This window comes from Zonotrichia leucophrys, chromosome 1A (assembly GCF_028769735.1).
Source record: "Zonotrichia leucophrys gambelii isolate GWCS_2022_RI chromosome 1A, RI_Zleu_2.0, whole genome shotgun sequence".
In the NCBI taxonomy this organism is placed as follows: Eukaryota; Metazoa; Chordata; class Aves; order Passeriformes; family Passerellidae; genus Zonotrichia; species Zonotrichia leucophrys.
Genome location: NC_088170.1, coordinates 37,879,623 through 37,904,108, shown reverse-complemented (window position 1 = coordinate 37,904,108; position 24,486 = coordinate 37,879,623). Strand labels below are relative to the sequence as shown.

The 24,486-nt window shown below is 41.6% G+C and overlaps 1 protein-coding gene across 1 annotated transcript in view; it reads left to right on the top strand.

Annotated features, from left to right (window-relative positions):
* The window catches only part of EP300 (E1A binding protein p300), a 61,839-nt gene extending 38,557 nt beyond the window's left edge, over positions 1–23,282 (top strand). Inside the window, exons 17-32 of the mRNA XM_064702342.1 lie at positions 430–586; positions 1,132–1,250; positions 2,475–2,714; positions 3,255–3,343; positions 5,826–5,906; positions 7,992–8,048; positions 9,479–9,556; positions 10,561–10,628; positions 11,290–11,440; positions 12,007–12,153; positions 12,575–12,688; positions 14,287–14,452; positions 15,092–15,256; positions 17,240–17,401; positions 17,860–18,141; positions 19,489–23,282. Coding sequence (XP_064558412.1) covers positions 430–586; positions 1,132–1,250; positions 2,475–2,714; positions 3,255–3,343; positions 5,826–5,906; positions 7,992–8,048; positions 9,479–9,556; positions 10,561–10,628; positions 11,290–11,440; positions 12,007–12,153; positions 12,575–12,688; positions 14,287–14,452; positions 15,092–15,256; positions 17,240–17,401; positions 17,860–18,141; positions 19,489–21,711 — 4,299 coding nt within the window. The 3' untranslated portion in view covers positions 21,712–23,282. The remainder of the gene's footprint in view (positions 1–429; positions 587–1,131; positions 1,251–2,474; positions 2,715–3,254; positions 3,344–5,825; positions 5,907–7,991; positions 8,049–9,478; positions 9,557–10,560; positions 10,629–11,289; positions 11,441–12,006; positions 12,154–12,574; positions 12,689–14,286; positions 14,453–15,091; positions 15,257–17,239; positions 17,402–17,859; positions 18,142–19,488) is intronic.
* Positions 23,283–24,486: the final 1,204 nt, after the last annotated feature.

The window sequence follows — 24,486 nt, the reverse complement described above, 5'->3', positions numbered from 1 at the left end:
ACTTTAGGATGTGGCATAGCACTGGACTGGGGAGTGCCACATTAATATTAGACTTAAATTCCAACCTAAATGATTCTATGTGTACATGATGGGGTGCTTTACTGGGCTTTGACAGCTTGTCACTGAGGACAGCTGGGAGTGTGGCTGCCAGTCACATCATCCTGGCAGCTCTGCTGTGTGAGAGGCTGTTAGAGCTGCCTGAGGAGGTACCTGTGTGTCTCCTTGCAGCTCAGAACTCATTAGCAGCTCGTCAGTGCTGCTATGCAGTATTTAAAGATGCATTCCAACACATTTGCTCAAGTTTTAAACAAGTTTTGACTACAAAGGAGCTAGAAGAGTGGGTGGGCAGCATGACAGATAGGTTTAAAGGATAGAAATGTGGATGAGTGGCCAGGAGATTTAAGTGACAGGCTCCAAACTGCTTTCCAGGCTAAAGTAGAACCAGTCGTGGAGGAATGTAAACCAGACCCAATGGAGCAAGAAGAGAAGAAACCTGAAATTAAGTCTGAAGTACCAGAGGGGGAAGAAAGACCTACTACTCCAGCAACTCAGTCTTCTCCAGCAGCTGGGCAGTCTAAGAAAAAAAGTAAGCAGAAAGACTGTTTTTATTTAAATTCACTGCATCTCCCTAGAGAAATCTCTGCAGAGGAAAAAAACCTGGGCTTTCCTTTTTGGTACTTAGTGGATTATGTGGTACTTATATGGATTGTTCCTTGTGGCTTTTGGACAAAAATATCTAATAATACATGTGCTTGTAATTGGCTTTGGGCAACTTCTTTAAGCCTTTAGAATTAGACACTAAGCCCTAGTAAAATTGTCAATACAATGGAGATTTGAAATACTCAGTTACAGATTCTGTAGACAATTTTTTTTCTTGGGGCCTCCAAGAGGGGATGTGTCTGGAATGTGAACCATCTCTACTCATCAGTGTCATCTTATGATCGCCTTTTCTTCAGGTGATCATTTTAATATCCTCCTCGGGACTCAGTGTTGCAGAGGATAAATAAGCCATACTTAAATATAGACAGACAGACAATGGATGGGTTTTTTTCCAAAGACATCACATTTTCTAGCAGATTTCTTCCTTCCAACAGTGTCTGCTGTCTTTCTAACATTGATTGTTTTCCCAAGTTTTCAAGCCAGAAGAGTTGCGGCAGGCACTTATGCCAACACTGGAGGCACTTTACCGTCAGGATCCGGAGTCTCTTCCCTTTCGGCAGCCTGTGGATCCCCAGCTACTGGGAATTCCTGTGAGTGTCTTAGCAAGATCATTTCCTGGGTTCAGTTCAAAACTACTGTATTCTGACATTCCTGTTCAAGAACAGCTTATATCTGCCTTCTCAACATCTTCGTGTTTATGTGTTTGGGGAGGTTTAGCTTAGGCAGTGGAATATACAAGGTCTGACTTAGGGAAGTTTGTTTGGTTCTGTGTTCCTTTCACTAAATAAGCAGATACAGCATGCACTGGAATGATTTACCCACAGAACCCCAGTGCTGTATGGCCTTTTTATGGTTGTTGCTTCATGTTGTGATGCTCCTTTTGCTGAATTTCATAGCTGTTTCTCATCACGTATGAATCTTTTCTGAAGATGTGGGAAATGAGGCAGGTAAAACCCACTTAAAAATGTCCATTAATGATTATTATTTGTTTTAGGAAAGGAAGAAACAATTTCAATTAGAAGTTTGTTTACATTAAATTTTCTGCTTGTTCTAGAATTGTCTTGAGAAGGCAACTATCATTCAAGGATCTGTGTTTTTAAACTCTCTGAATTGACCACACAAGTTTACAAAATATAAACAAAAACATAGATGTAGAAGTCCTTTTTAGGTGCTTCAGGCAATATTTTTTGCCTGAAAGAGTTTTTATTTGCTATTGGTGTGGTTTTTTTTTAAGGCAGATGCTGTAAAATTTCAAGGCCTGCTGACCTTTTTATTACAAGCATTTATACACTTGCTAATATTTTTAACAAGCTTTCAATTGACTGTCATTCTGCAGACTTTGTAGATGTTGCACCATAGTCAATGGTGGATTGGAAAAGGGCATTCTTTAGAGGACACATAAGTTTTATCATAGAATAAAGTTATTTATTTTTGTTAGGTTTTCTGGTCTAATGAAAACAGTTGCTCTATATTAATGTTCTTGTGTAAGTCTTTGGATCACTATGGCTGCAAAAACATTGGCATTTTCTATGATTTGTAATACTTGTTTTGCTGATTAAAATGAGAGTGACTTGATTTCATTAGTTGTGAATGAGCAACAGCACCTGAGAAATAAAGGAATAATGAAGAGAAAGCACTGGGGAATTATATGCTATTACTTAGGGATTGCATTCTGTGTGTCACAAGCAGTTTGACAATCAAGTCAGGGAGGAACCTGTTTTTCTTGATGAGAATTTACAGGCTGAGAATGCACATGCTGTCATGTTATGACATAGTTCTCTAGGAGGGTTTTGATGTGCTGTGTTTTCTTGCAGGATTATTTTGACATAGTGAAGAACCCCATGGATCTTTCTACAATCAAGAGAAAGCTGGACACAGGGCAGTATCAGGAGCCATGGCAGTATGTAGATGACATCTGGCTCATGTTCAATAATGCCTGGTTGTATAACCGCAAAACATCCCGGGTGTACAAGTACTGCTCCAAACTGGCAGAGGTGTTTGAGCAAGAAATTGACCCAGTTATGCAGAGCCTTGGTTATTGCTGTGGAAGAAAGGTAAATATCTTTAGTCTGTTTCTTGCTTCCTTGAATTGAAGGGGTAAAATATAGCAGTTGCAGTTGTTATCAGTTATGATGTGTCAAAAATTTCTGAAGTTTACCAGGATTTAGCAATCCTGAATAATCTGAATTTGAGCATTTTGTGGATCTTCTAATTCTATCTAGTCCTTAAATAACCTATTTGTATGTAAGCCTTTGGGGGGAAAAAGTCAACAACAGAAGTTTTATTTTGTTTAAGACAAACTTTTGCTACTGAAAATGAAACAGATGTTTTTACTACTTCAGAAATTCTGTATTTTCACTCTATATTGAAATTCTGTTTCCCTTGTTTTGATGTGCTTTCTGTCTTTGGAGAAAAGTTAATTTGAGAATAACAGCCCACTCAATGTCTTTTGTGAGCAGCACTTTGTTCGCTTTGCTGTACAGAGATCTGTGCACAGAGTGATGTGCAAGTGTTCACTGTCTGGGTCACACTTGCTTCCCATGGAGAGCAAGTGAAGCTGTGTGAGTACTAAGGTGCCCCATTCCTCTTTGCAGTTGGAGTTCTCGCCACAGACTTTGTGTTGCTATGGCAAACAGCTATGCACGATCCCTCGAGATGCCACTTACTACAGTTACCAGAACAGGTAAGGAAAACTCAGCTGGTGCAGTTTTGTGCATGCTGCAATCAATCTGTTACAGGCATGCATGTATTTACATAGACACCCTCTTTATATGTGTACACCTTTATGTTTTAAGATAAATTTTTTTGCTGGAAGTGCTCTTGAATAGTTTGGCTTGTGTGCTAATAATCATTTCTTTGAGCAAAAGTTCACTGTAGCCTTTGCTCTTCTCTCCTTTGTTTGCAGAAATGTGATGTCTTACTACATATTGATCCTGCATTTAGTTAAATCTTCAATTACCTACAAATCATATATACAAGTCTGTTGCTTTTACTTCCTACTGTGCAGCAGTATTTTTAATGCAGAACACTGAGTAGACTATGCAGAAAGTGTATTAATGTTCATAATACATAGTGGGTTTTGGCAAGTCTTTGGTTTTTCTTATGATTTTAATGCCAAAGAGCACACTTACTTCTGTATTGCACATCTTAACTGGAAGATCTGTGTATTCTGCTCTTCAGCAGATTGATACTTGCTTTTTCTAACAAAGTTTCTGAAAGGGAATTGTCTTGGCAGTAGCTGTCAGTAGCTCTGTAAAATGCTGTCCCTTCTGCAGCTCTTTTGAGTATCCTTTTTTACTTGGGGTTTATTTAAGGATTTAAACTTTTTTGACTTGTGAAAGGAGGTTTCTTGCTAGTCATCTCTGAAGGTCATCTCTGGGGAAGTGAGGCAGGAAGAAGCAGGCAAATACATGCTTTAACATTCCCATATTCCCTTGCCTGTCATCAGAATGAACCTATTAGAGCTGAGAATTGCTTAACTCCAAGATCCATCAGTTTATTTAGTTCCTGCTCTCCTTTCATTCCAAAACCTAAAAAAAAACCAAAAAAAAAAACAAAACGGCCCCAAAACAACCCAGAATAACAAAAACACAAAGGATTTCACCTGAAAGCCAAAATTTTCCAAGAATTGTAGTTTCCTTGAGCACCTGGTTAGATGAAAGCAATTAAAGATTGTACAAGTTACATCGTAACCTCTTAAAACTTCATAAAGGTTTATAGCAGCAAATGGTGGTTTTTGAGCTTCTCCTACTTCTTTAGTCCTATAATGCCCCGCAATAGCTGTTGTAGTTTTGGATGTGCATGTAGTGTAGAGCTTGTCATGTCATGTCAGTATCTCCTCCCTATGTTTGTCCATAGGCAAGTACTAGATGAACCAAAATACTATTGCTCAGAAATCTGACATTTGACATGTTTGCAAGTGTTAGAAGGGAATGTTTGCATTGTAACAACAGGTGCCTACATGTGACTTGTAGATTGCATCATATATACAGATGCATATATTGTAGATTGCAATGTTTAATTCCAGAAGTACTGTTCTCTGCATTATCTGCATTAAATGAATTCATCATTATTTGATGAAAACTGGGAAGGAGGTTGAGATTTGTCTTTTTTAGCCTAACAGTTGCTAATAACATAGATTAGTGTGGCTTTATAATGAACTTGTTTGAATTTTTTTATTTCTATTTTTAGCTGTCTTGTGCACTCAGTAGCATGCCTTATAATGGAGAAGCCACAGCTTTAGAACGTATTTGAAGGCTAGGGTAGAATCTTGAATTAATCTCTAGTTTATTGAAGTGCAAATGAAATCTTTCTCTGTAATCTTGCTGTAGTGATTGTTCTGTGTGCAGACTGGGCTATGGCAGAGTCATATCCATGTAGAGCATTTTGTGTCTAGTTAATGTTAGTTAACATGGAGTTTGACAGTTCTATTAGTCTGTAAGAATTTTAAGGACAGATTTTATTGTTCTTTAAGTTTCTGGTATTTAGCTTTTCCCTTCAACTGGGAGAGAATTCTGTGACCTTTTAGCATTTATACATTTAAGGTGGAAGACTACCTCTCTTCCATTGATCTCCTGCAGATCCTCCTCCCAGCAGAACTGCTGTGCTGATGTACAAGTCAGAGTAGCAGTTCCTCCTTCCTTCTGCTCTTTCCCCTGTCTCATTTTAATTCTTTGCTGTACGTGGCATGGATTATTAAAATGAAGAGGGTATGGGTATGCTAAAATGGAATACTCTTGTTTAATTTGTTTTTATCGTTTGCTGCTTGTGAACCCATTTGAGAGATTTAATGCTAATCTGTGCTTTGCCTTGGCTTTCTGCTTTGTGTTGTCTTGTCTTGCTTCTATGTTTTTGTTTTTGTCCTGCAAACCCCCATTTCTTTGTTTGTGTGTGTTGTTTTTTTTTTAATTTCTTCTTCATGCTTGTCATTGTCTGCACTTGGCTTTGATTGCGCAAAAAAAAAAATCCAAACCAAAAAACCAAACCAACCAAACCCAATGTGGGGCCCATAAATCCGCACCATTGAATATCCTTGTCGCCGTTGATGACCTGCTCTCTGCTCCTGTCCCTTCCTTGGCCTGCTGTGATTGGTGGCTCCGTTGCTTGACTTGGGCTGTGTTGTGTGGACGGAGCAGTTCACCCAAATATGGCCTTCTTGCTGACAGGTATCATTTCTGTGAGAAGTGCTTCAACGAAATCCAAGGGGAGAGCGTTTCTCTGGGAGATGACCCATCACAACCTCAAACGTGAGTGCTTTGTGTTTGCTTGGCCGTGCTTTCCTGAGCTCTGTCAGGGCCTGCAGTGCCTTCTCTAGGGAAGGGGGGTTCAGCTCTAGGTTTTTAGTCTGGTACAAGGTGGATGATGCATCCTTCATGTGCTTGTCTTTCAAACCTGCACTGACCTAACTGGTGAAAAAGAACCACTTAGTGCTTAAAATTGCAACTGTACCAATAGAAGGGAAAGAAGAAAATGGCTTTTTCCCTGAAAAAAAGTGGAAGTATTCTACTGCAGAAAAATAACCATGCCTGCAGGCAAGTGTGTGACAGACATAGCTTGAAATATCAGACATACCATTTTCTTTATACCCTAGCTATGCCATTAAACTTGTATTCAACATCAGGTTGTTTTTCATCCAAACCAGAAGCAGACAACCTCCTTTTGCCATACAAATATTTCACTACAGAAATGCCATCTGCCTGTGAGAAAGGCTGTGCAATAGTTAAGGACATAATAAAAGGCTGTGCATGGATTTTATCATGTTGGTGGCAAACTATTGTCGCAGTCTCTCATTTTGCTGTACCCTTCTCATACCTCAAGAAGATCTTGAAACAAAATTTTTTGAGGCTAAGTAAGTCCTTGAGGGACGAATGAGTGCCAAGCAGTTACTCTTTGAGCTATTCAAGAAATCCCTTTGGAGGAAGGCAGTGCAACAACCCTGCAGGTAGAACAACATTCAGGAAAAGTCTGAAGTCAGAGGGAGAGTTGTTGAAGTTGGTAATTGGACAAAAGGAGTTAACTTTCATTTGGAACCAATCCTGGATGCACTAATGGGTGCATAGAGAACAGTACTAGAAATATCTGTTGGGGCTTGGGATGATGTACTGAATTTACTGAAAGAGGCTAGATGGAGCTTAGATACAAGGAGGAAGCTCTTCACTGTGAGGGTGGTGAGGCGCTGGAACAGATGGCAAAGAAGTTCTGGATGCCCCATCACTGGAAATGGTAAAAGACAGATTGGGTGGAGCTCTGAGCTCCTTGGTCTAGTGGAAGGGGGCAGGAAATGATGATCTTTTAAGGTCCCTGCCAGCCCAAACCATCTTAGAATTCTGTGACCTACCTTTCTAGGAGGAAAAAGGAAGAAAAGTTGGGTGCTGGTCATTTCATGTCCCTGTGGATAGATGGATTGCTATTCTAGTAGAAGCAAAGGTCCAAAACTTATTCAATATAGGGTCATAGAGTACATCATAGGAATATGCATGGTGGGTCCTTTATAAGTTCCACCACCATATTATAAGAATAATTTGAGGTAATTGAGATATTTAACTTCATAATTTATTTTATAAGGAGCTTCAAGTATTTATTCTGCAGGTGGCACAATTTAGAATAAACACTGAAATAAGAGGAGATAGGAAGGTTAATTAATCTCATGCAAGTTGGAGTGAGTCTGTGTCAGTGCTTCTCAGGGAGGGACATACTGATCATCTCATGTTATGCAGAACTCTCTTTGGGGTAAATTCTCACAGATTTGAGTATTGTATGTTCTGAACCAGGTCATTTAAAACTTCTGTCAAAAAGTTGAAATTTTAGGCCTTGAAACTGATGTAGAGGGGTAGAAATAATGTATTGTAGTGGCTGGGCTGGGGTTGCAGGGTTTGGAAGCTAAAATTTATCCTTTGAAACTGATGTAAGAGGAGGGCTAGGGGAATCTGAAAAAAGATAACCTACCTTTCTCAGTAATCAAAGATAATTGGAATTCTGCCTACAGAATATGAGAGGCATATCAAGTAGTCTTTTCACCATTAAACACTGATCAGACTTATCCAAAAGTTGAATTGTCAGCAAGCTTTAATATTTTTCCTGTAGTAAAACTGAATAAAGGAACAATGTTGCTCTCTACAAGAGAAAAATAATGTTTTCCACAGGCAAAGTGGAGTGGCATACACTTCAGTTGTCTGTCAATGTGTAAAATGTAATTACTTTCCTTGTAGTGCCAGTGAGTGTATAAAAACTGTGCTTGTAAGTTTTGTCTTGGTTTGTGGATAGGTGTGGGTATTGCATGAATGTTTGTTGTCTTGTGTTAAAACTGAGTTTTATTGCCTGTTTCTCCATAGCACAATAAACAAAGAACAGTTTTCAAAAAGGAAAAATGATACACTGGATCCTGAGCTGTAAGTATTGCTGTCACTCTTTGAATTATCTTCATTTTATTATAATTACTTTGTAAGATAGATGTTATTCATTCACCATCAGCTTTGTCTTTGAATGTTTTCAATTCCATGTAGCTCTGTTAGTTGGTAGGGGCTGCTCAGTAATCAGCAGATCTGGCATTCGGTGCTGAGAACACAAATCACTATGGCTGTGCTTGAGAAACACTAACCCTGGATATATGGGCTGAAATGACTCCATTTTGTTGTCTTGCACGTAGATGCGACAGAAGGATGAATGCAGATAGCTCTGCTTCGAAACTTGGTTGTGGTGAATGGGCAAGTCTCAGAACTGATTTGAGTCATTTGGCAGCAGCTCTTAGTGCTGTTGGTGTTTGTAGTTGCTGCATTTTACTGGCAGCTGTAGTAGAAGGAAAAGTTGCTATATTTTGAATCAGCCAGTTAGTCTGTACTGCTCTGAAAGCAGAACTGTAGTCATTCAGTAACATGAAGATGATGGTGACTCAGCTGCTTTTCTTGGTATTCCTGAGCAGTTTTCGAAGCTGCTGTACATGGTTCTGTATCATACACCTATGCTGCTGTTTTGCAAACATTATCTCAGTTCTCAAATAAATGAGGAAAAAGGATATTTATTGTTCCCACACCATCCTTCTAAAGGCACAAGGGTCAGCCAGTTCTTCTGTTTTATGAGGGCTGTGGGAAGGAGAGAATAGTAACTTGATTCATAACTTTTCTTTCCCTTTGTTAAAGTGAAGATAGAATATAAGCCTAACTTACAGTGTGATACCACATGCTCTGCATAGGTTACAGCCATTCATTCATTCCAAGTCTCAAACTTCTAGACAGGCATGTTCAAAGGAGTCAGATTGTCCCAATACCTGAAGGAACCTTAGATATTTTGGATAATTATGTTCATCAACATCTGGGAACTAAACCATGTGACCTATCTCAGTTGTCCTTAAATCTCTGCTAATTTTCTGAAAGTGACTTTGGTCTTTGCTTCTGGTTCTTCCTTCTCACCTTTCTGCAGTGTATTTGCAATATACCCCAGGGTTCAAGCATAGTGGGGCAACTAACAGCCAAGTATTTCACCTGGCTCTTCCTTTCTGACATGGCTGAATCCATTTTCCTCTACTCTCTATAGCAACAAGCAGTTTACAGATCTTATCCTTAAAAGGGCTTCACTTGAAAAAAAAAAGTGGATGGTGGTAAGACAAGCAAATGGTAATAAAGTGTCCCTGCATAGTCTGCCTGACTTGAGCTGGCAGGTTCTTCATTTGTTCTGAAGGCTGTTCTCAGCACAGATGTTCCCTCGGTGTTAAATAGACTCAAAAGCCTAAATGCAAAAGTGCTCTAATAAAGTACTACAAATACCCAAGCAAGCAATGATACTACTAACCTTTGCTTCCCTTTGCCTTTTTTGCCTTGTACAGATTTGTTGAATGTATAGAGTGTGGACGAAAAATGCACCAGATCTGTGTTCTTCATAATGAGATAATCTGGCCTTCTGGGTGAGGAATTTCTCTGTATTAAGTCCATAGCATATTTACTATTTGGTAGAGCTCATGTATAAACTTCCTTATATTGGTTATATTTTAAAGACTGTTTAATGGAAGAAATTACATTCCCTGAAAATTTTATACAATCTATAGGGTAATACCAAATTTAAACAGTATATATCTTACAGTGCTGTGTCAAGTTTTCTATTCTTTGTGTGGAAAGAGCATTTCAGCCTTTTATGTTTACAAATGCTAGCCCTTCATGAAAAGATGGTTTTTAGTTCTGGTAACAGTTTCAGATTGATCTTTACAAATCATAGTGCTTCATCATCTTCAAAAAATTTTGTAACAAGGATTTAACAGGTGAATCAAGTTTTTTAACCTCAGTGATCAGATTAAATCTAAATTTAAAAAATATAGTTTTCTTTAAATGCTCCACAGTTCTTGATCAACATGTATTTTCTTCTGACTGATTTAAAAACTTTAAAAATCATGATGAATTATATTTTATAACAGCTTAAAAGTCCCATTTCTTGTCCAAAGAGTGTCAGTTTAGCATTCTGTTGTCCCATCCACATTGCTGCAGAAGAGGGTGATGTCCTGTAAGTGCAGAAGAATCATAGAATCATTTCAGTCTATAGTGTGTTTGGGCATTTAGAAAAAAAATCAGCCTTATGCTTTGTGCTGCAGTGTCTTATCATCAGAGACAGCAGTTTGAGCCTATTTGCACCAAGAATACTTTGAGCTGGTATTGTCAGACCTGCCAGTGGAGACTTCCCTGGGCTTTCCAGTGGTGATGTGAGCAACTGAGAGAGCGTGCAGCACCTGGAGCTCAGATCCTCCTCTGCAGCTCTGAAACTGTAGGGCTGTTCTTTGTGCTTTTATTTCAAATTTCAGTTAAGGTATTTTCCAGATCAGATAAGATCTGGTGAAAGGTTTTGCTTCTAATGGTAGAATGCTAGAGAACTTGGTCTGACTTGGGGTGACTTCACTTTCTCTTTTTTTTTTTGCTTCAGCTTCGTCTGTGATGGCTGCCTAAAGAAAACAGGACGAACCAGGAAAGAGAACAAATTCTCTGCTAAAAGTAAGAGTCTGACACTTGCACCAGAAAATTTAAATAATACATTAAGAATGGGGAAGAGGTGGCTTTCATGCTTGTGTTTTATTGAAGTTTTTTAAGATCTCAAGGAGGATACTTTTGGTCAGTTTTGACCATCAGTTCTGTAGTGTTCAGAGTGTTTGTGTTCACAGGTGGTAGTGTTAGCTAACATTCTGTTTTAGAGAGCTAACAAACTCTTTTAGAGCACTTCCATTATCAAAATATATTCTTTTGGTAAGTGGAGATACTAACTTGGCTACTGTGGCTTTATACACAGAATATACTTCCAAATGCAAGTTCTGCTTGTGAAGATGTCTCTGAAAGCAGTGTTTTGTAATCCAATTTAAGTAATTAATAACATCTGTTCAGGAGAAATCTTAATTGTGATTGACTTTTAAGACAAGATAGAAATTGGGTTGAAATAGAGAGTCTTTATTCATTTAAATAATGTATAAGCCATAAATGTGCCTGCAGGGAAAAAGCAGCTCACCCCATCTAGAAGTGGTAGGGTTTAAAGATAAAGCTTTAATTTATGTTAGCATACTGCATGTGTTAAAAGTCATTTTTCATCTAACTTCCGAGTAGAGAAATCACATATGATCAGTTCAGTTCTGTATATGTTTAGAGCTGGATTTTCCTCCTGCAGGATTACCAGCTACAAGACTCGGTACCTTCCTGGAGAACAGAGTCAATGATTTCCTAAGACGACAGAATCACCCTGAGGCAGGAGAGGTCACAGTTAGGGTGGTACATGCATCTGACAAAACTGTCGAAGTAAAACCAGGAATGAAAGCAAGGTATGTTCATTTCTAATTTTGCTTGCTTTTTGTGGAAGTGGGAGCTGTTTGTGCTTACATGATACACTTGATTAAATAAAATCATTTAGGTTGCAAAGTAGTTCTAAGCTTGAGTCCAGCTGTTACCCTAGCACTGCCACGGCCACTGCTAAACCATGTCTCCAAGTGCTACGTTTACACATCTTCTAAATATTTCCAGGGATGGTGACTCAAACACTTCCCTGGGCAGCCTTTTTCAATACTTGATATTGAAGAATTTCATGAAGAAATTTTTTCATGGAGAATTTTTTTTCTAATATCCAGTCAAAAAAGACTGTTGTATTCAAAACCTCATCACCAGCCAAGTAGTGACAAACAGGTGTTCCAGCTGCAGAATCATTTTTGTGATGTCTTTTTCACAGTAAAAAGTGGGTGCCTCATATTTGAGTAGTCTGTAAGCATTAAACTTTCAAATTGCACTACAATTACACTTAGAGTAGCCCTGATCTTTGTTGCCTTCACCTAGTAACATGCAGTCTCTGATGAGTGAATATATTTGGTGTTCCACTGTACCCTCTGCTCTGCAGGTTTGTAGACAGTGGCGAGATGGCAGAGTCCTTCCCGTACCGAACAAAAGCGCTTTTTGCCTTTGAGGAGATCGATGGTGTAGACTTGTGCTTCTTTGGGATGCACGTGCAGGAGTATGGCTCAGACTGCCCTCCACCCAATCAAAGGTGAGGAACCCCACAAAAGTCTGTTTTGCCTTGGTGCTCTCTCCTTTGGATGAGCCTCCTGTAGTTCTGCTTAGAGCTTCTCTGTTGCTTGTGTGAGACCCTTATGTGAGTGCTGTTAGGTTCTAGAAACAAAGTTTGTAATCTTAGAGTTATTTCTTACTGGGGATGCTGGCTGGAAGACAGAGTTGCCTTAAGAATCACTGATCTGTGTTTGCAAGGAAGGGGTTGAATAGTTTTAGGGAGATGAGGCTAAGATATCAAAAGAAGGCCAAGTTTCTGGAGGTAAATTAGGATCAGAGGCTTTGCAGATTGCTGTTGTAATGGATGCTTCAGATGTATAAAATAGCATTAATAAATTTGTAGAATTACTTCAAAATCTCTCCTCTTTCTCCTGTTTTTTTTTTGTTGGTTTATTTTTTAGGCGAGTGTACATATCCTACCTTGACAGTGTTCATTTCTTCCGCCCTAAATGCTTGAGGACTGCTGTCTATCATGAAATACTGATTGGATATCTAGAATATGTTAAGAAACTAGGGTAAGTATCTTATAACATTTTCTTCTGTACAGCATTTGTGCTGAGTAGTTCTTGCTGCAAATTAAGTTACTACATCCTATAGTAAATAATATGGTGCCCAAGTATCAACCTGTAATAGAATAACTTGACAACAACTGTATACAGTTGAAAAGGAGAAGAGAAGAAGGGATTGCAGGCTTTTCAGGGGAGGCCTCTGCTTCAGCTATTTTGATGTTTCCAAATTTATGTAAGACTTTAAGTCTGAGTAGAAACAGTGAGCCCCTTCTCCAGTCTATAAAATGTTGTCATTGTGCAATGCCTTTAATTAGGTCATTCCTTTGGGCTAGCAATAAGTCCTTACCCTTGTGTATAAGGAGAAAGTTGTGGGTTTAGTCTGTACTGGTTAACTCTAACAGTTGTAGATGGCCACTAAGAAATCTTGAGTAGTTGAAATGTGAGAAACGGAAGAGTTAGGAAAGAAAGAGGAAAATATACTTGGACAGCACAAAAGAACACAGAACAACTGCAGTAAAAAGAAAAGTGGAAATTAAATTACCATGATAACTGAAGTAGAAAGGCCAGTGAAGTAACCATCACTATTGTCAAGGTACCTAGTGTAGGCTGGTGGAGTGACTTGTGGAGAAATTAAGTGACTACATTTAAAGCAGTTGATGATAAGTTGGGGGAGTTGAAGTGGAGGTGAGCAGTACTATCTTCAGTACCTCAGTGAGGTGGTGTGTTTTTTATTACTTCAAAAGCATACATTAGGCTTCTTTCTGCTTTTTTAATTGTCCATTTTCTAATCTATGAGTCTGTACATAGAGCTCAACCCTCTGCTTTACTTAATGCTATTTTCTGTGCTAATGGGTAACATCAGGTTCTCATTTTGGGAGAATAATCTTGGTCTAGCAGTATCATCTCTCCATTCTCAGGCAGAAGGAATGACAACTGGCTGCAGCTCCCAGGGCTTGGGGAGGGTTCTGCAGAGCTGTTTCTCAACAGGGCAATGATGGTTATTTTTCTCTAACTGATTATTCCTCCTATTAGAGTTCTCTTCAAAAATTTATGGAGAACTGAAGATAAAGAAGTGATCTTAGGTGTTATATTTGCTGCAGCTGCTACTGATTTGCTGTCATCTATCTTAATAGTACTCTAGATCGTGCACCCAATACCACAGGTTGGCAGTGTCTGTTTATTCCCAGATATAATTCTAAAACTTTTTCAAACTGATTCTCAAAAACCAGAGTATTTACAGTAGAAAAGTGAATTCTGTCTTTAAGTAAATTGCTTTTAAAATGTTGCTAGATAAAATATTGCTGCTCTGTCTCAGGATTTCACTAGTGAAATACCTAGACTCAATCTTTCTCCCATTAGTTAATTGGGAGATAGTAGTTGCAGGTTTGTGTCAGGCTTTGTTTTGATGTAGGCTGTATAATGTGCACCCCTTACATGTAAGTGCTCCATATATAGCGCTGGATCTTAGGAAATGAGTGAAAAGATGGAAATGTTAGGTCCGGAACCGCTGCCAGCCTCGGTGGCGGCGCCACCTGGTGTCGGAGAGGAGAGCGCGCGGGATCGTTGTCAGCGCCCTCACGTCCCGGTTTGTGTCGCCACGGCAGGTATACTACTGGCCACATCTGGGCGTGCCCGCCCAGCGAAGGAGATGATTACATCTTCCACTGCCATCCTCCTGACCAAAAGATACCCAAACCCAAGCGACTGCAAGAGTGGTACAAAAAGATGCTGGACAAGTCTGTGTCGGAGCGCATCGTCCACGATTACAAGGTATGTGAAGTGTGTGCTTGGGGGAGATTTCCCAATCTTGTCTTCATTTCTTCCTTGCCTTATGCATTGTGCCTGATTCTTGGTGTTTAGTGCATTAGTTTTAAGTAAATTGAGCACCAGAAGTTTAGAGTTAAAACATACCCTCTTCAAAACATGTAGCTTCTGAAATCGTTCTAGCAAACGATTTGAAATGGTTCCTTAGAACAAGCTAAATTCTTGAGGAATACTGTAAAAGAGCAAAAAAACATATATGGAGTCTTAAATCTTCTTGTGTTACATCAAATTGCAGGGTTAGGTTGCTGATGCAGTTAGAAGTTTATAAAATCTTTGGAATTGTAAGGATTTAAATGAATGTTGAGATCATGGTGATAACATTGTCCCGGTTGGTAAGAATGCATATTGAAGTCTAGCACACAGCAATTTTTCTTCTGAGTGGGAATATTTGAAATGTATTTGACAAACTGTAACAGATACAATGTTAAATTTGCACTTAGAATGTGTTCTCATAAAATGAATTCTGATATTAAGCTTTCATTTGTTTAGTCTGCTGATGCCTTTTCTTGTCACTCATTGAGAACGTTGCCTTTCCTTACGTGACTTGTAATAGTGATAACCAAAAGTGGGCTTGCTCTCTTTTAGGATATATTTAAGCAGGCAACAGAAGACCGTCTAACCAGTGCAAAGGAGCTCCCTTACTTTGAGGGGGATTTCTGGCCCAATGTTCTGGAGGAGAGCATTAAGGAACTAGAGCAAGAGGAAGAAGAACGGAAGAGAGAAGAAAACACTAGTAATGAAAGCACAGATGTAAGGATGCTTCTGCTTTTCATGATCTAATGTAACAAGTTCTGATGAGATAAGGCTAATTATAAAAAAAAAGAGGGGCACAAGGCACTTCACTTAACTGGGATTTTCACTTTTCACTCTAAAATAAATTTCAGTTTTATAGTTTATAAACTAGAACTGGTAAAATACCACTAAGGTACATCTGGATGAACAGTGGGTGTTCATAGGGCTATAAACTGTCTAATTACCAAAGGCAATTCTGCTGAAACAGCTGCTAGTTGAAAATTTTGTTGCTGAAATCCAGTTGTTACCAATGATCACGTTGCCACCCTCAGTCTGGTTTGGAAGTTTTTTCCTTAAGCATTAGCTTTTAAATAGTGGCTCACTCTTTTCTTTCTAACTTAGATGATATAAGACCAATCTTAGCAGAATATTCTGACAAAGTAATGGAATGCTGTGAGTTAGTACTTGACTCTCAATAGTTTTGTTTTGAAGCTTTAAAGCATTGAGGATCTGAAGCACAAATTACTGCTGAACTGTTGTTGGGCTACTTTAAACTAGAGGAATTTCTTGCTGGGGTCTTGTGCATTTTTTTTGAGAATGTACAACTGTGTTATCAAGTTTAACAAAAAATATCTCAGAAACAAGAGATGCCTCTTAATTCAACAGTAAGTTTGAAAGTGAACAGATGTAGAATTTATGCATCTGCCTATCCTTGGATGCTCTGAACTTGTTGTTAGTTAACTCTTTAAACACTGCTGCTTCATCACCTTATCTGAGACTAGATTTTGGGGGGGGATTAGAATTTTTTTTTCTGGAAGATCTTTGGATCAAAAAAATTAGGTTTAATGTTACAGTTAAAAATACTGATTCTGCTCTGCTGCTCTTTGCAAAAGGACTTTGATTAATCAAAGCGCAGGAAGTTAGACAATGTGATATCAAATTTGCATTAAGTAACATCTTTCTTAGGAAGGTATTGTTTGCTTTGCACAAGGTATAGCTTCGAGTCCTCATCTCTCTAATATACCCAGAAACCACTTGTAAAGGATCATTTAGCTCTCTGTGTGAGGTTGGTCAATATTTAGTTGAGACTTCGCAGCCGTTTGGCCCCAAAATCCTGACATAGGGCCAACTTGCAGTACATTACTATTTAACTTTATTATTGTTGTTATTATTACAAATATTTGTAACTCTCTATTGATCCTATGTTTCATACTTGAAGAAGGGGCAATAATAAACTGTACTGTCAAGTGATATGATAGTCGTCCATGTTTACTGGGAATTTCCATTCTGACAAAGTTATTTAAGCTTAGGAAAAATGCTTGTTTGTTTAACAATTACTTTGATCCTTGATTATCTTATGCTGTGGGGTTTTGAGGGGCTCTCTAAGCATCCCAGCGAGCAATAAACTGTTCATTGCTAACAGAATATAGTTGAAATGAAGCTGACCTGTTTTGTTTGAGTGTTGCAGGGTATGACAGGTGCATGCCAGAAGTTGCACTACTAATGCATTTTGGACTCAGAACAACAGCTTCATACAAAATCAGTTTAATGCAGTCTGTTAAAAATAAATCTGTCAGAGCTGCAGCAAACTAAATCTAAGTGGTTTAAGTCTTCCTTAGCTTTGTTTGGTGCGATATCAGTTGTACTTTGCAGTTACTTTTACTTTTGAATTGCATTGAGAATTCATCTGCTGAACCCCTTGGTGATTGTCCAAGAGTATGTAGCTGTAATGGACAAACAAGCTTCATTATATATTGTTCTGCTCGTACATCCTGAGCATCTATGCTTTAATATTTTTGGAGTATGTATTGCTGATCTTGATATCTTTTGGAGTAATTCTAATAGAGTTAATTTAATGTTTCTGGGAACACTAGTATGTCTCTTCAGAGTAAATGATTGTGAAGTGTGGTTTGTCCTGCAGTTATAGAATAAATAAAAATAATAAAATTGTGACATGGTGTTGCTTAGATACCTGACATAAAATGTCTTTAAAATTGCTAGGTGAGCAAGGGAGACAGCAAAAATGCCAAAAAGAAGAATAATAAGAAGACAAGTAAAAACAAGAGCAGCTTGAGTCGTGGCAATAAGAAGAAGCCTGGCATGCCCAATGTGTCCAATGACCTCTCCCAAAAGCTGTATGCCACTATGGAGAAGCACAAGGAGGTAAGAGTTGATTGAATGAGGAATACTTTTTACTTTAGTAAAGAGGTGTACAAAGCTTTGATACTTCAAACGGAGTCATGCCCTGTAAATTATACAGGTTTGGCTGGAGAATTGAGTGGCTCACCCAGACAGACCAGTACCAATAAGTCTGGGTGCTCTTTGCTGCAAGGGCAGTGGGAATAAATGCAGCTGTGCTCGTGCAGAACTTCCTAACAGTCTAGATTGCCACAGCAGTTCTACTCTTACTGTTCAGTCCAGTGCTCCTTTCCTGTTTCTTCAGAGGAAGGTGAATCTGCAGGGCACCCAGAGGTCTGAGATTTCCTAGGCCTCGCAAGCAGCCCACCTGGCAGCAGGTCATTCAAATGTTGGCTGATCCTGGAACTGTACACTCTGTAAGGAGGTTTGGTGACCAAAACATCTTAATAAGTGCTAGCATATTAAACCTTTTTATTTTTCAGGTCTTCTTTGTCATCCGCCTCATTGCTGGCCCTGCTGCCAACTCCCTGCCCCCCATCATTGAGCCTGACCCGCTCATTCCGTGTGACCTGATGGATGGGCGCGACGCGTTCCTGACCCTTGCTAGAGACAAGCACCTGGAGTTCTCCTCACTGCGGAGGGCTCAGTGGTCAACCATGTGCATGCTGGTGGAACTGCACACCCAGAGCCAAGACCGCTTTGTTTACACCTGCAACGAGTGCAAGCATCATGTGGAGACCAGATGGCATTGCACTGTCTGTGAGGTATGTTTGCTGAAGTTTTCCCTGCTTCTGCCCCCACTCTTTGTGCCCAGAGTGCTCTTTACCTGAACTGATTTCTCATTATTAACTGATGGAAAAATATCTGTGCAGCTCGTCTGCTGGCAGTTCAGAAAGGAGGGAAAACATTTTCCTTAACAAGTGGTTCTGCTAATGTGCTGCTTGGTGTGATTTCTGCCTTGTGGAGAGCTGAAATAGAGTTGCTTTTTCTGTAGCTTTTTTAAGGTGCTGCTGCCTAAGAAACTGGGAGCTGTAGCCATGGCTTGAGCTGGAATGGTAGGATCTGCTGGTTTTTCTGAAGAGGAATGCATACATTTTCCTTCCAGAGTAGAAGTGTGGGGAGCACTATTTCTGTAGAGGGCTCTCCATTGATTTGCTGGCACAGAGGTTTTGCTGTGCTGCAAGTTGGATCCCAATACCCCTGTGGTTCCTTCAGTACTCTCTTATGTCTCTGAATGCTGCAAACAGCGTTTGTGTCTTCAGAAGTGTTTGCAAAACCATTGTGTTTGAAGATCAAGTCCAGGGGTTTGGTTCAATGACCACAGGAAGCTACATTATCATTGTATCTGGCTTCTAACTTAGTTTTCTAGCCTGCTGGAAATGAATGACTGACTCAGATGTGATCCTAATTATAATTTGATACTTCCATTTCCTCTGGTTACAAATATATATATATATATATATATATATATATATAATGTATGTATGTATGTATGTATACAGGCACACACACGTGCTTTTACCTTCTTGGTATATACCAGAAAGTAAATTCTAAATTTCCTATGGTCTAGTTAATCCTAAGAACTTAGGTCTTTTCCTTAAAGAACAATTATTGAACCCAGACTCATGTGCTGTTGCTGTTACAATGTGTTTTGTTCTTTCAGTGCTCTGTTGTTTAACTCGCATCTGCAAACTGAAAATGCAGCTTTCGTTCTTTTTTGAAAGGTGGTACCTCTTCTGCCACTCTTGCTCTCTTCTTTTGAAGTAGGAGCAGATGAGCAGCTATTTGTCCCTGCCTATTTCTTCTCCTTTCCTGTTGGGATTTTTCTGAATAATGTGTGACTTACTAGCTCAGAGCCAACTTGTTTTTCAAGGTTTATATATTTGTGTAGCTTTCAGACACCCTTACACCCACACACTTTCCCTGGCTATAATTTGGATTTATTCCTTCTCTAGTACTTCAACATGACATGAAAGATTGAATTTTTCCCTAGAGCAACAATTTGCCTGGAACAGACTGGAAGTAATTGTTGAGGTGGCAGGACATCATTTACTCCTTTATCGTATGGAGTTTCAGGAACACTGATAACTCGTCCTTTGTTGTCTTTTCAGGATTATGACCTGTGCATCACCTGCTATAACACTAAAAACCACGACCACAAGATGGAAAAATTAGGCCTCGGTCTGGACGATGAGAGCAACAACCAGCAGACGGCCACGACGCAGAGCCCCGGCGACTCGCGCCGCCTGAGCATCCAGCGCTGCATCCAGTCCCTGGTGCACGCCTGCCAGTGCCGCAATGCCAACTGCTCGCTGCCGTCCTGTCAGAAGATGAAACGGGTCGTCCAGCACACCAAAGGCTGCAAACGCAAGACCAACGGAGGGTGCCCCATCTGCAAGCAACTCATTGCTCTCTGCTGCTACCACGCAAAGCACTGCCAGGAGAACAAGTGCCCCGTGCCCTTCTGCCTCAACATCAAACACAAGCTCCGGCAGCAGCAGCTCCAGCACCGCCTGCAGCAGGCGCAGATGCTCCGCAGGAGGATGGCCAGCATGCAGCGCACGGGCGTGGCGGGCCAGCAGCAAGGACTGCCCTCGCCCACGCCGGCCACGCCGACGACTCCGACGGGCCAGCAGCCCCCGACGCCGCAAACCCCGCAGCCCCAGCCTCCGCCCCAGCCCGTGTCACAGCCTCAGCCCGCGCCTCCCAACAGCATGCCGCCCTACACCATGCCAAGAACTCAGCCCCCCGGCGCCGTGTCCCAGGGCAAGGCAGGCGGCCAGGTGACGCCTCCGACTCCACCTCAGCCGCCACAGCCGCCAGTTCAGGGTCCTCCTCCGGCAGCGGTGGAAATGGCCATGCAGATCCAGCGGGCAGCGGAGACCCAGCGCCAGATGGCACAGGTTCAGATCTTCCAAAGGCCGATTCAGCATCAGATGCCCCAGATGCCACCGATGGGAATGAACCCTCCACAGATCGGCAGAGGTCCCGGCGGCCATATAGATCAAGGAATGGGGCCGGCAGGAATTCAGCAGCAGCCGCCGTGGGTGCAGGGGGCCTTACCCCAAGCTCAGCTGCAGCCAGGAATGCAGAGGCCATCCATGATGTCAGTAGCTCAGCCGGGTCAGCCGATGAATATGGCCCCTCAGCCAGGGATGGGTCAGGTACCTGGCGCCGCTCAGCCCAAACAACCTCTGCCCCAGGCGGCCTTACAAAACCTACTGCGGACTCTCAGGTCTCCCAGCTCACCCATGCAGCAGCAGCAGGTGCTTAACATCCTTCACTCCAACCCCCAGCTGCTGGCCGCTTTCATCAAGCAGCGGGCGGCCAAGTACGCGGGCTCGCAGAACCCGCAGGCCATGGCGGGGCAGCCTGGCCTCCCTCAGGGGCAGCCGGGGCTGCAGCCGCAGCAGGCCATGCAAGGGCAGCAGGGAGGGGTGCACCCCAACCCGGCCATGCAGAACATGAACCCCATGCAAGCAGGAGTGCAGAGACCCAGCATGCCCCAGCAGCAGCCGCAGCAGCAGCCACAGCAGGCCATGGCTGGGATGAATCCTCAGGCGCAGCAGATGAATATGAATCACTCGGGGATGGCTCCCCAGTTCCGAGATCTCCTGATGAGACGGCACCAGATGATGGAGCAGCAGCGCCACCAGCAGCAGCAGCAGCAGGGAGCGGGACCGGCGCTGGGGCCGGGCATGGCCAACCACAACCAGTTTCAGCAGCCCCAGGGCGTCGGGTATCCCCAGCAGCAGCAGCAGCGAATGCAGCATCACATGCAGCAGATGCAGCAAGGAAACATGGGACAAATAAGCCAGCTTCCGCAGGCCATGAGTGCAGAGACAGGAGCCAGTTTGCAACAGGCTTTCCAGCAGAGGCTGCTTCAGCAGCAGATGGGATCCCCAGCTCAGCCCAATCCAATGAGTCCCCAACAGCACATGCTCCCCAATCAGGCCCAGTCCCCGCACCTCCAGGGCCAGCAGCTCCCTTCATCGCTCACCAATCAAGTGCGTTCTCCACAGCCTGTACCCTCACCGCGGCCCCAGTCCCAGCCCCCTCATTCCAGCCCATCCCCTCGGATGCAGCCTCAGCCTTCTCCACACCACGTGTCCCCGCAGACCAGCTCCCCACATCCAGGACTGGTAGCTGCCCAGGCTAACCCCATGGATCAAGGGCACTTTGCCAGCCCGGACCAGAGTGCAATGCTTTCCCAGCTTGCTAGCAATGCCGGCATGGCAGGCCTCCATGGTACAAGCGCCACGGAACTGGGGCTCAGCTCCGAGAACTCAGACTTGAATTCAAACCTTTCACAGAGTACACTAGACATACACTAGACACGTTGTAGCATTTTGGGAGCAAAAAAAAAAAAATTAAAAAACAAAGAAAATAAAAAAAACTTATTTTCGCAAGACTTTTTGTACTGAAGACAAATTTTTTTGAATCTTTCTTAGCTAAAACGACATTTTTCCCTGGAACACATCTGAACTCTGCAGCAGTAGTTTGTGGTTTTAAAAACAAACCGACAACGAACCTGAGGGACAGTAGAGTACAAAGAATATATTTTTGTTATGGCTGGAATCATAACCAGTCCTTTTTCTTGGCTTTTTTTTTTTCCTCGTGTGCGTTGGGGAGGTTGGGAGAGTAAGGCGGTCTTTTGGTTGCTCACCAAAGGATGCCCTGCTCATGCCTCTCAATAGGTTTTATTTTTTTTTTAAATTAATGAAAATATGTAATATTGATAGTTATTATTTACTGAGGCAGATGGTAAACATTTTCCCTATTCTGGTTTTTCTTGATGTCACTGCGAAAAAAACCACGACAAAAACAGAACAACAGAAAAACACAGGAGAACCTTTCCTAAAACCGGAGGACAAAAGGGGTTAATGTTGCTTTAAAACTACATTACATATATAAATATATATATATAAAAATAAATACCAATCTTTTCCTCTTTGGTTGGAAATACGTCAATTCTTTGAAAAATGTAAAAATATTAAATAACTCAGTCCCCTCCTGAAGTCTACTTTTGTCCTCCAAGAATTTTCTATACAAGAGTCTGAGCTTAAAAATCTTCAAGTATTAAAGTAATTTGTACATGTAGAGAGAAGACAACATTTTTGGAAATACACAGGGGCAGCTGCCAAATGGATGTAGTATATATATTGTGGTTTCTGTTTTCTTGAAAGAATTTTTTTTGTTATTTTTACATCTAACAAAGGAAAAAAAAACATAAAAAAGAGGGTAAGAAACAATTCCAACGGGATTATTTCAACCTGAGAAAAAGTCCCTGGGGTTTCTTCTTTATGCTTGCTTTCTCTCTCCCATGCCCCTTTCCCACCCTCTTCCATTTTCTGTAAAACTTGAAAATAGAAAGCAAAAAACCCTCAAATGTTGTATATCATGCAATTAAAGTTGGTTACTTATAAATAAGAACTTTCGATCACTGTATAGACTGTTAAAATTGATTTCTTATTACCTATTGTTAAATAAACTGTGTGAGACAGACAGCCTGTTTTTAATGTTTCCCTTCTCTCCCACATGTGTTGCTTGTTCTTAAAATGGTGGGGGTAGCGGAGTATGTGCTACTTCAAATGTTTGCTATCTAGACATCGGAGAGCTATTTAATGTATATGACTGTTTTAAAATGCAAATCTCTAATAAGGGGTGTGGAGTAATAATTAGTCTTCTCAATGGACTCTTTTGGTACAACTCTACAGTCATGTTGTTCCCGGCATGTATCTTACCAAAGAAACGAGGTCTGACCTCAACAGTTGTGCCAGTCAGCTGTGCCCCGCCCTGCTCACACGGCCTGGGAGCAGCTGATCTTCAAAGGACCTATTTTGCATTTTGAAATGACAACTATTTGTTTGGATATGTGATATTAAAAGATCCTATTTCACTTGGAGTATATTGTGCGCCTTTTGGCACTGAAGCGTGAGCATGAGGTAAGCTTGTGTGGATGTCCTGCAGGCAGGTGCTGTGCCGGGATGGCGTGGGTGCCCAGTCACCCTGTGTCACATCTGAGGCATTCCAGAACAGAGGTGCTGCCACCATGGAGCGTGCTGGCAGTGACCCCAGGCGTGTGCTGCCCACAGCTGTGCTCACACGGAGTTAACCCGGTCATGGCGCGTGCTGTGCTCAAGCTGGTTGTGCTGCATGTGGCTGGTGCAGTGAGGGCTTCCCAAAATCCAGCCTTATGGTGTGCATGTGCCTAGGGAATAACCCAGATGGGACCAAGGATGTGAGCTGTGTAATGCCAGCTGTGTTGGGAACATCAGTGTATCTGCACATCCCAGATAGATAAAACAAGCAAGCTGACCTCAGGAAACTGCTGGTGGAAGATGATGGAGGGGGTAAGTGCCAATTAAAAGTAATGGTATTACAGTGTGAATGGGTGTTAGAGAGCTTCAAAAGTGGGAGTAAAATGCTTGGGTTTTGGATATAAACACAATTAGGACAATGAATCTTGTATTTAAAAAGGGGTTGGTGGCAAGCCTTCAGCAAGATGGTGGAAAATTTGTGGCAGGCTTAAGGAAAGCAGCCTTGGACTTTGGTATTCGGCCTTGACTAAACCTCATACTGCTCACCCTGGCATGGTGCAGACCAGCTCTGCCCCAAGCCCACAGTTACCCTGGTGCACGGGGAGGGACTGCTCCTGACCTAAAGAAGAGCAGAAAGCAAAAAAATCCCATGTATTGAATACCAGGACAGCAGCCTGGGATTGTTTTGATTTGTGCTCTGCACAGTAAGCTCTCCTCTTCCTTCCTTTCCACCAAGCAAAGCCTAGTTTTGCTTTCAGCCTTGAAGGATTTCTCAGGATGGAGCATAAATAAAATTCCTTCTGACTACATGCAGGCTAGTGATGTGAAAAGTGTGCCCAGCCTTCTGACTTGAAGGCTTTTAGTGCAAACAGCTTTCATCTGTGCCACTGAGTTAGCACACAAACCAGGGTTAGAATTTGTCCTGACCTGCGTCAAAGCATCTGAAGTGGGGAAGTCCTGGGACCTTGCAGAGCACACTACAGACTTTCCAACTTCAAATGCTAACATAGAGACTTGCTTGAAAGATGCCATGGTGCATTCTGTGTGACAGCACAGCTGCTCTGTCCC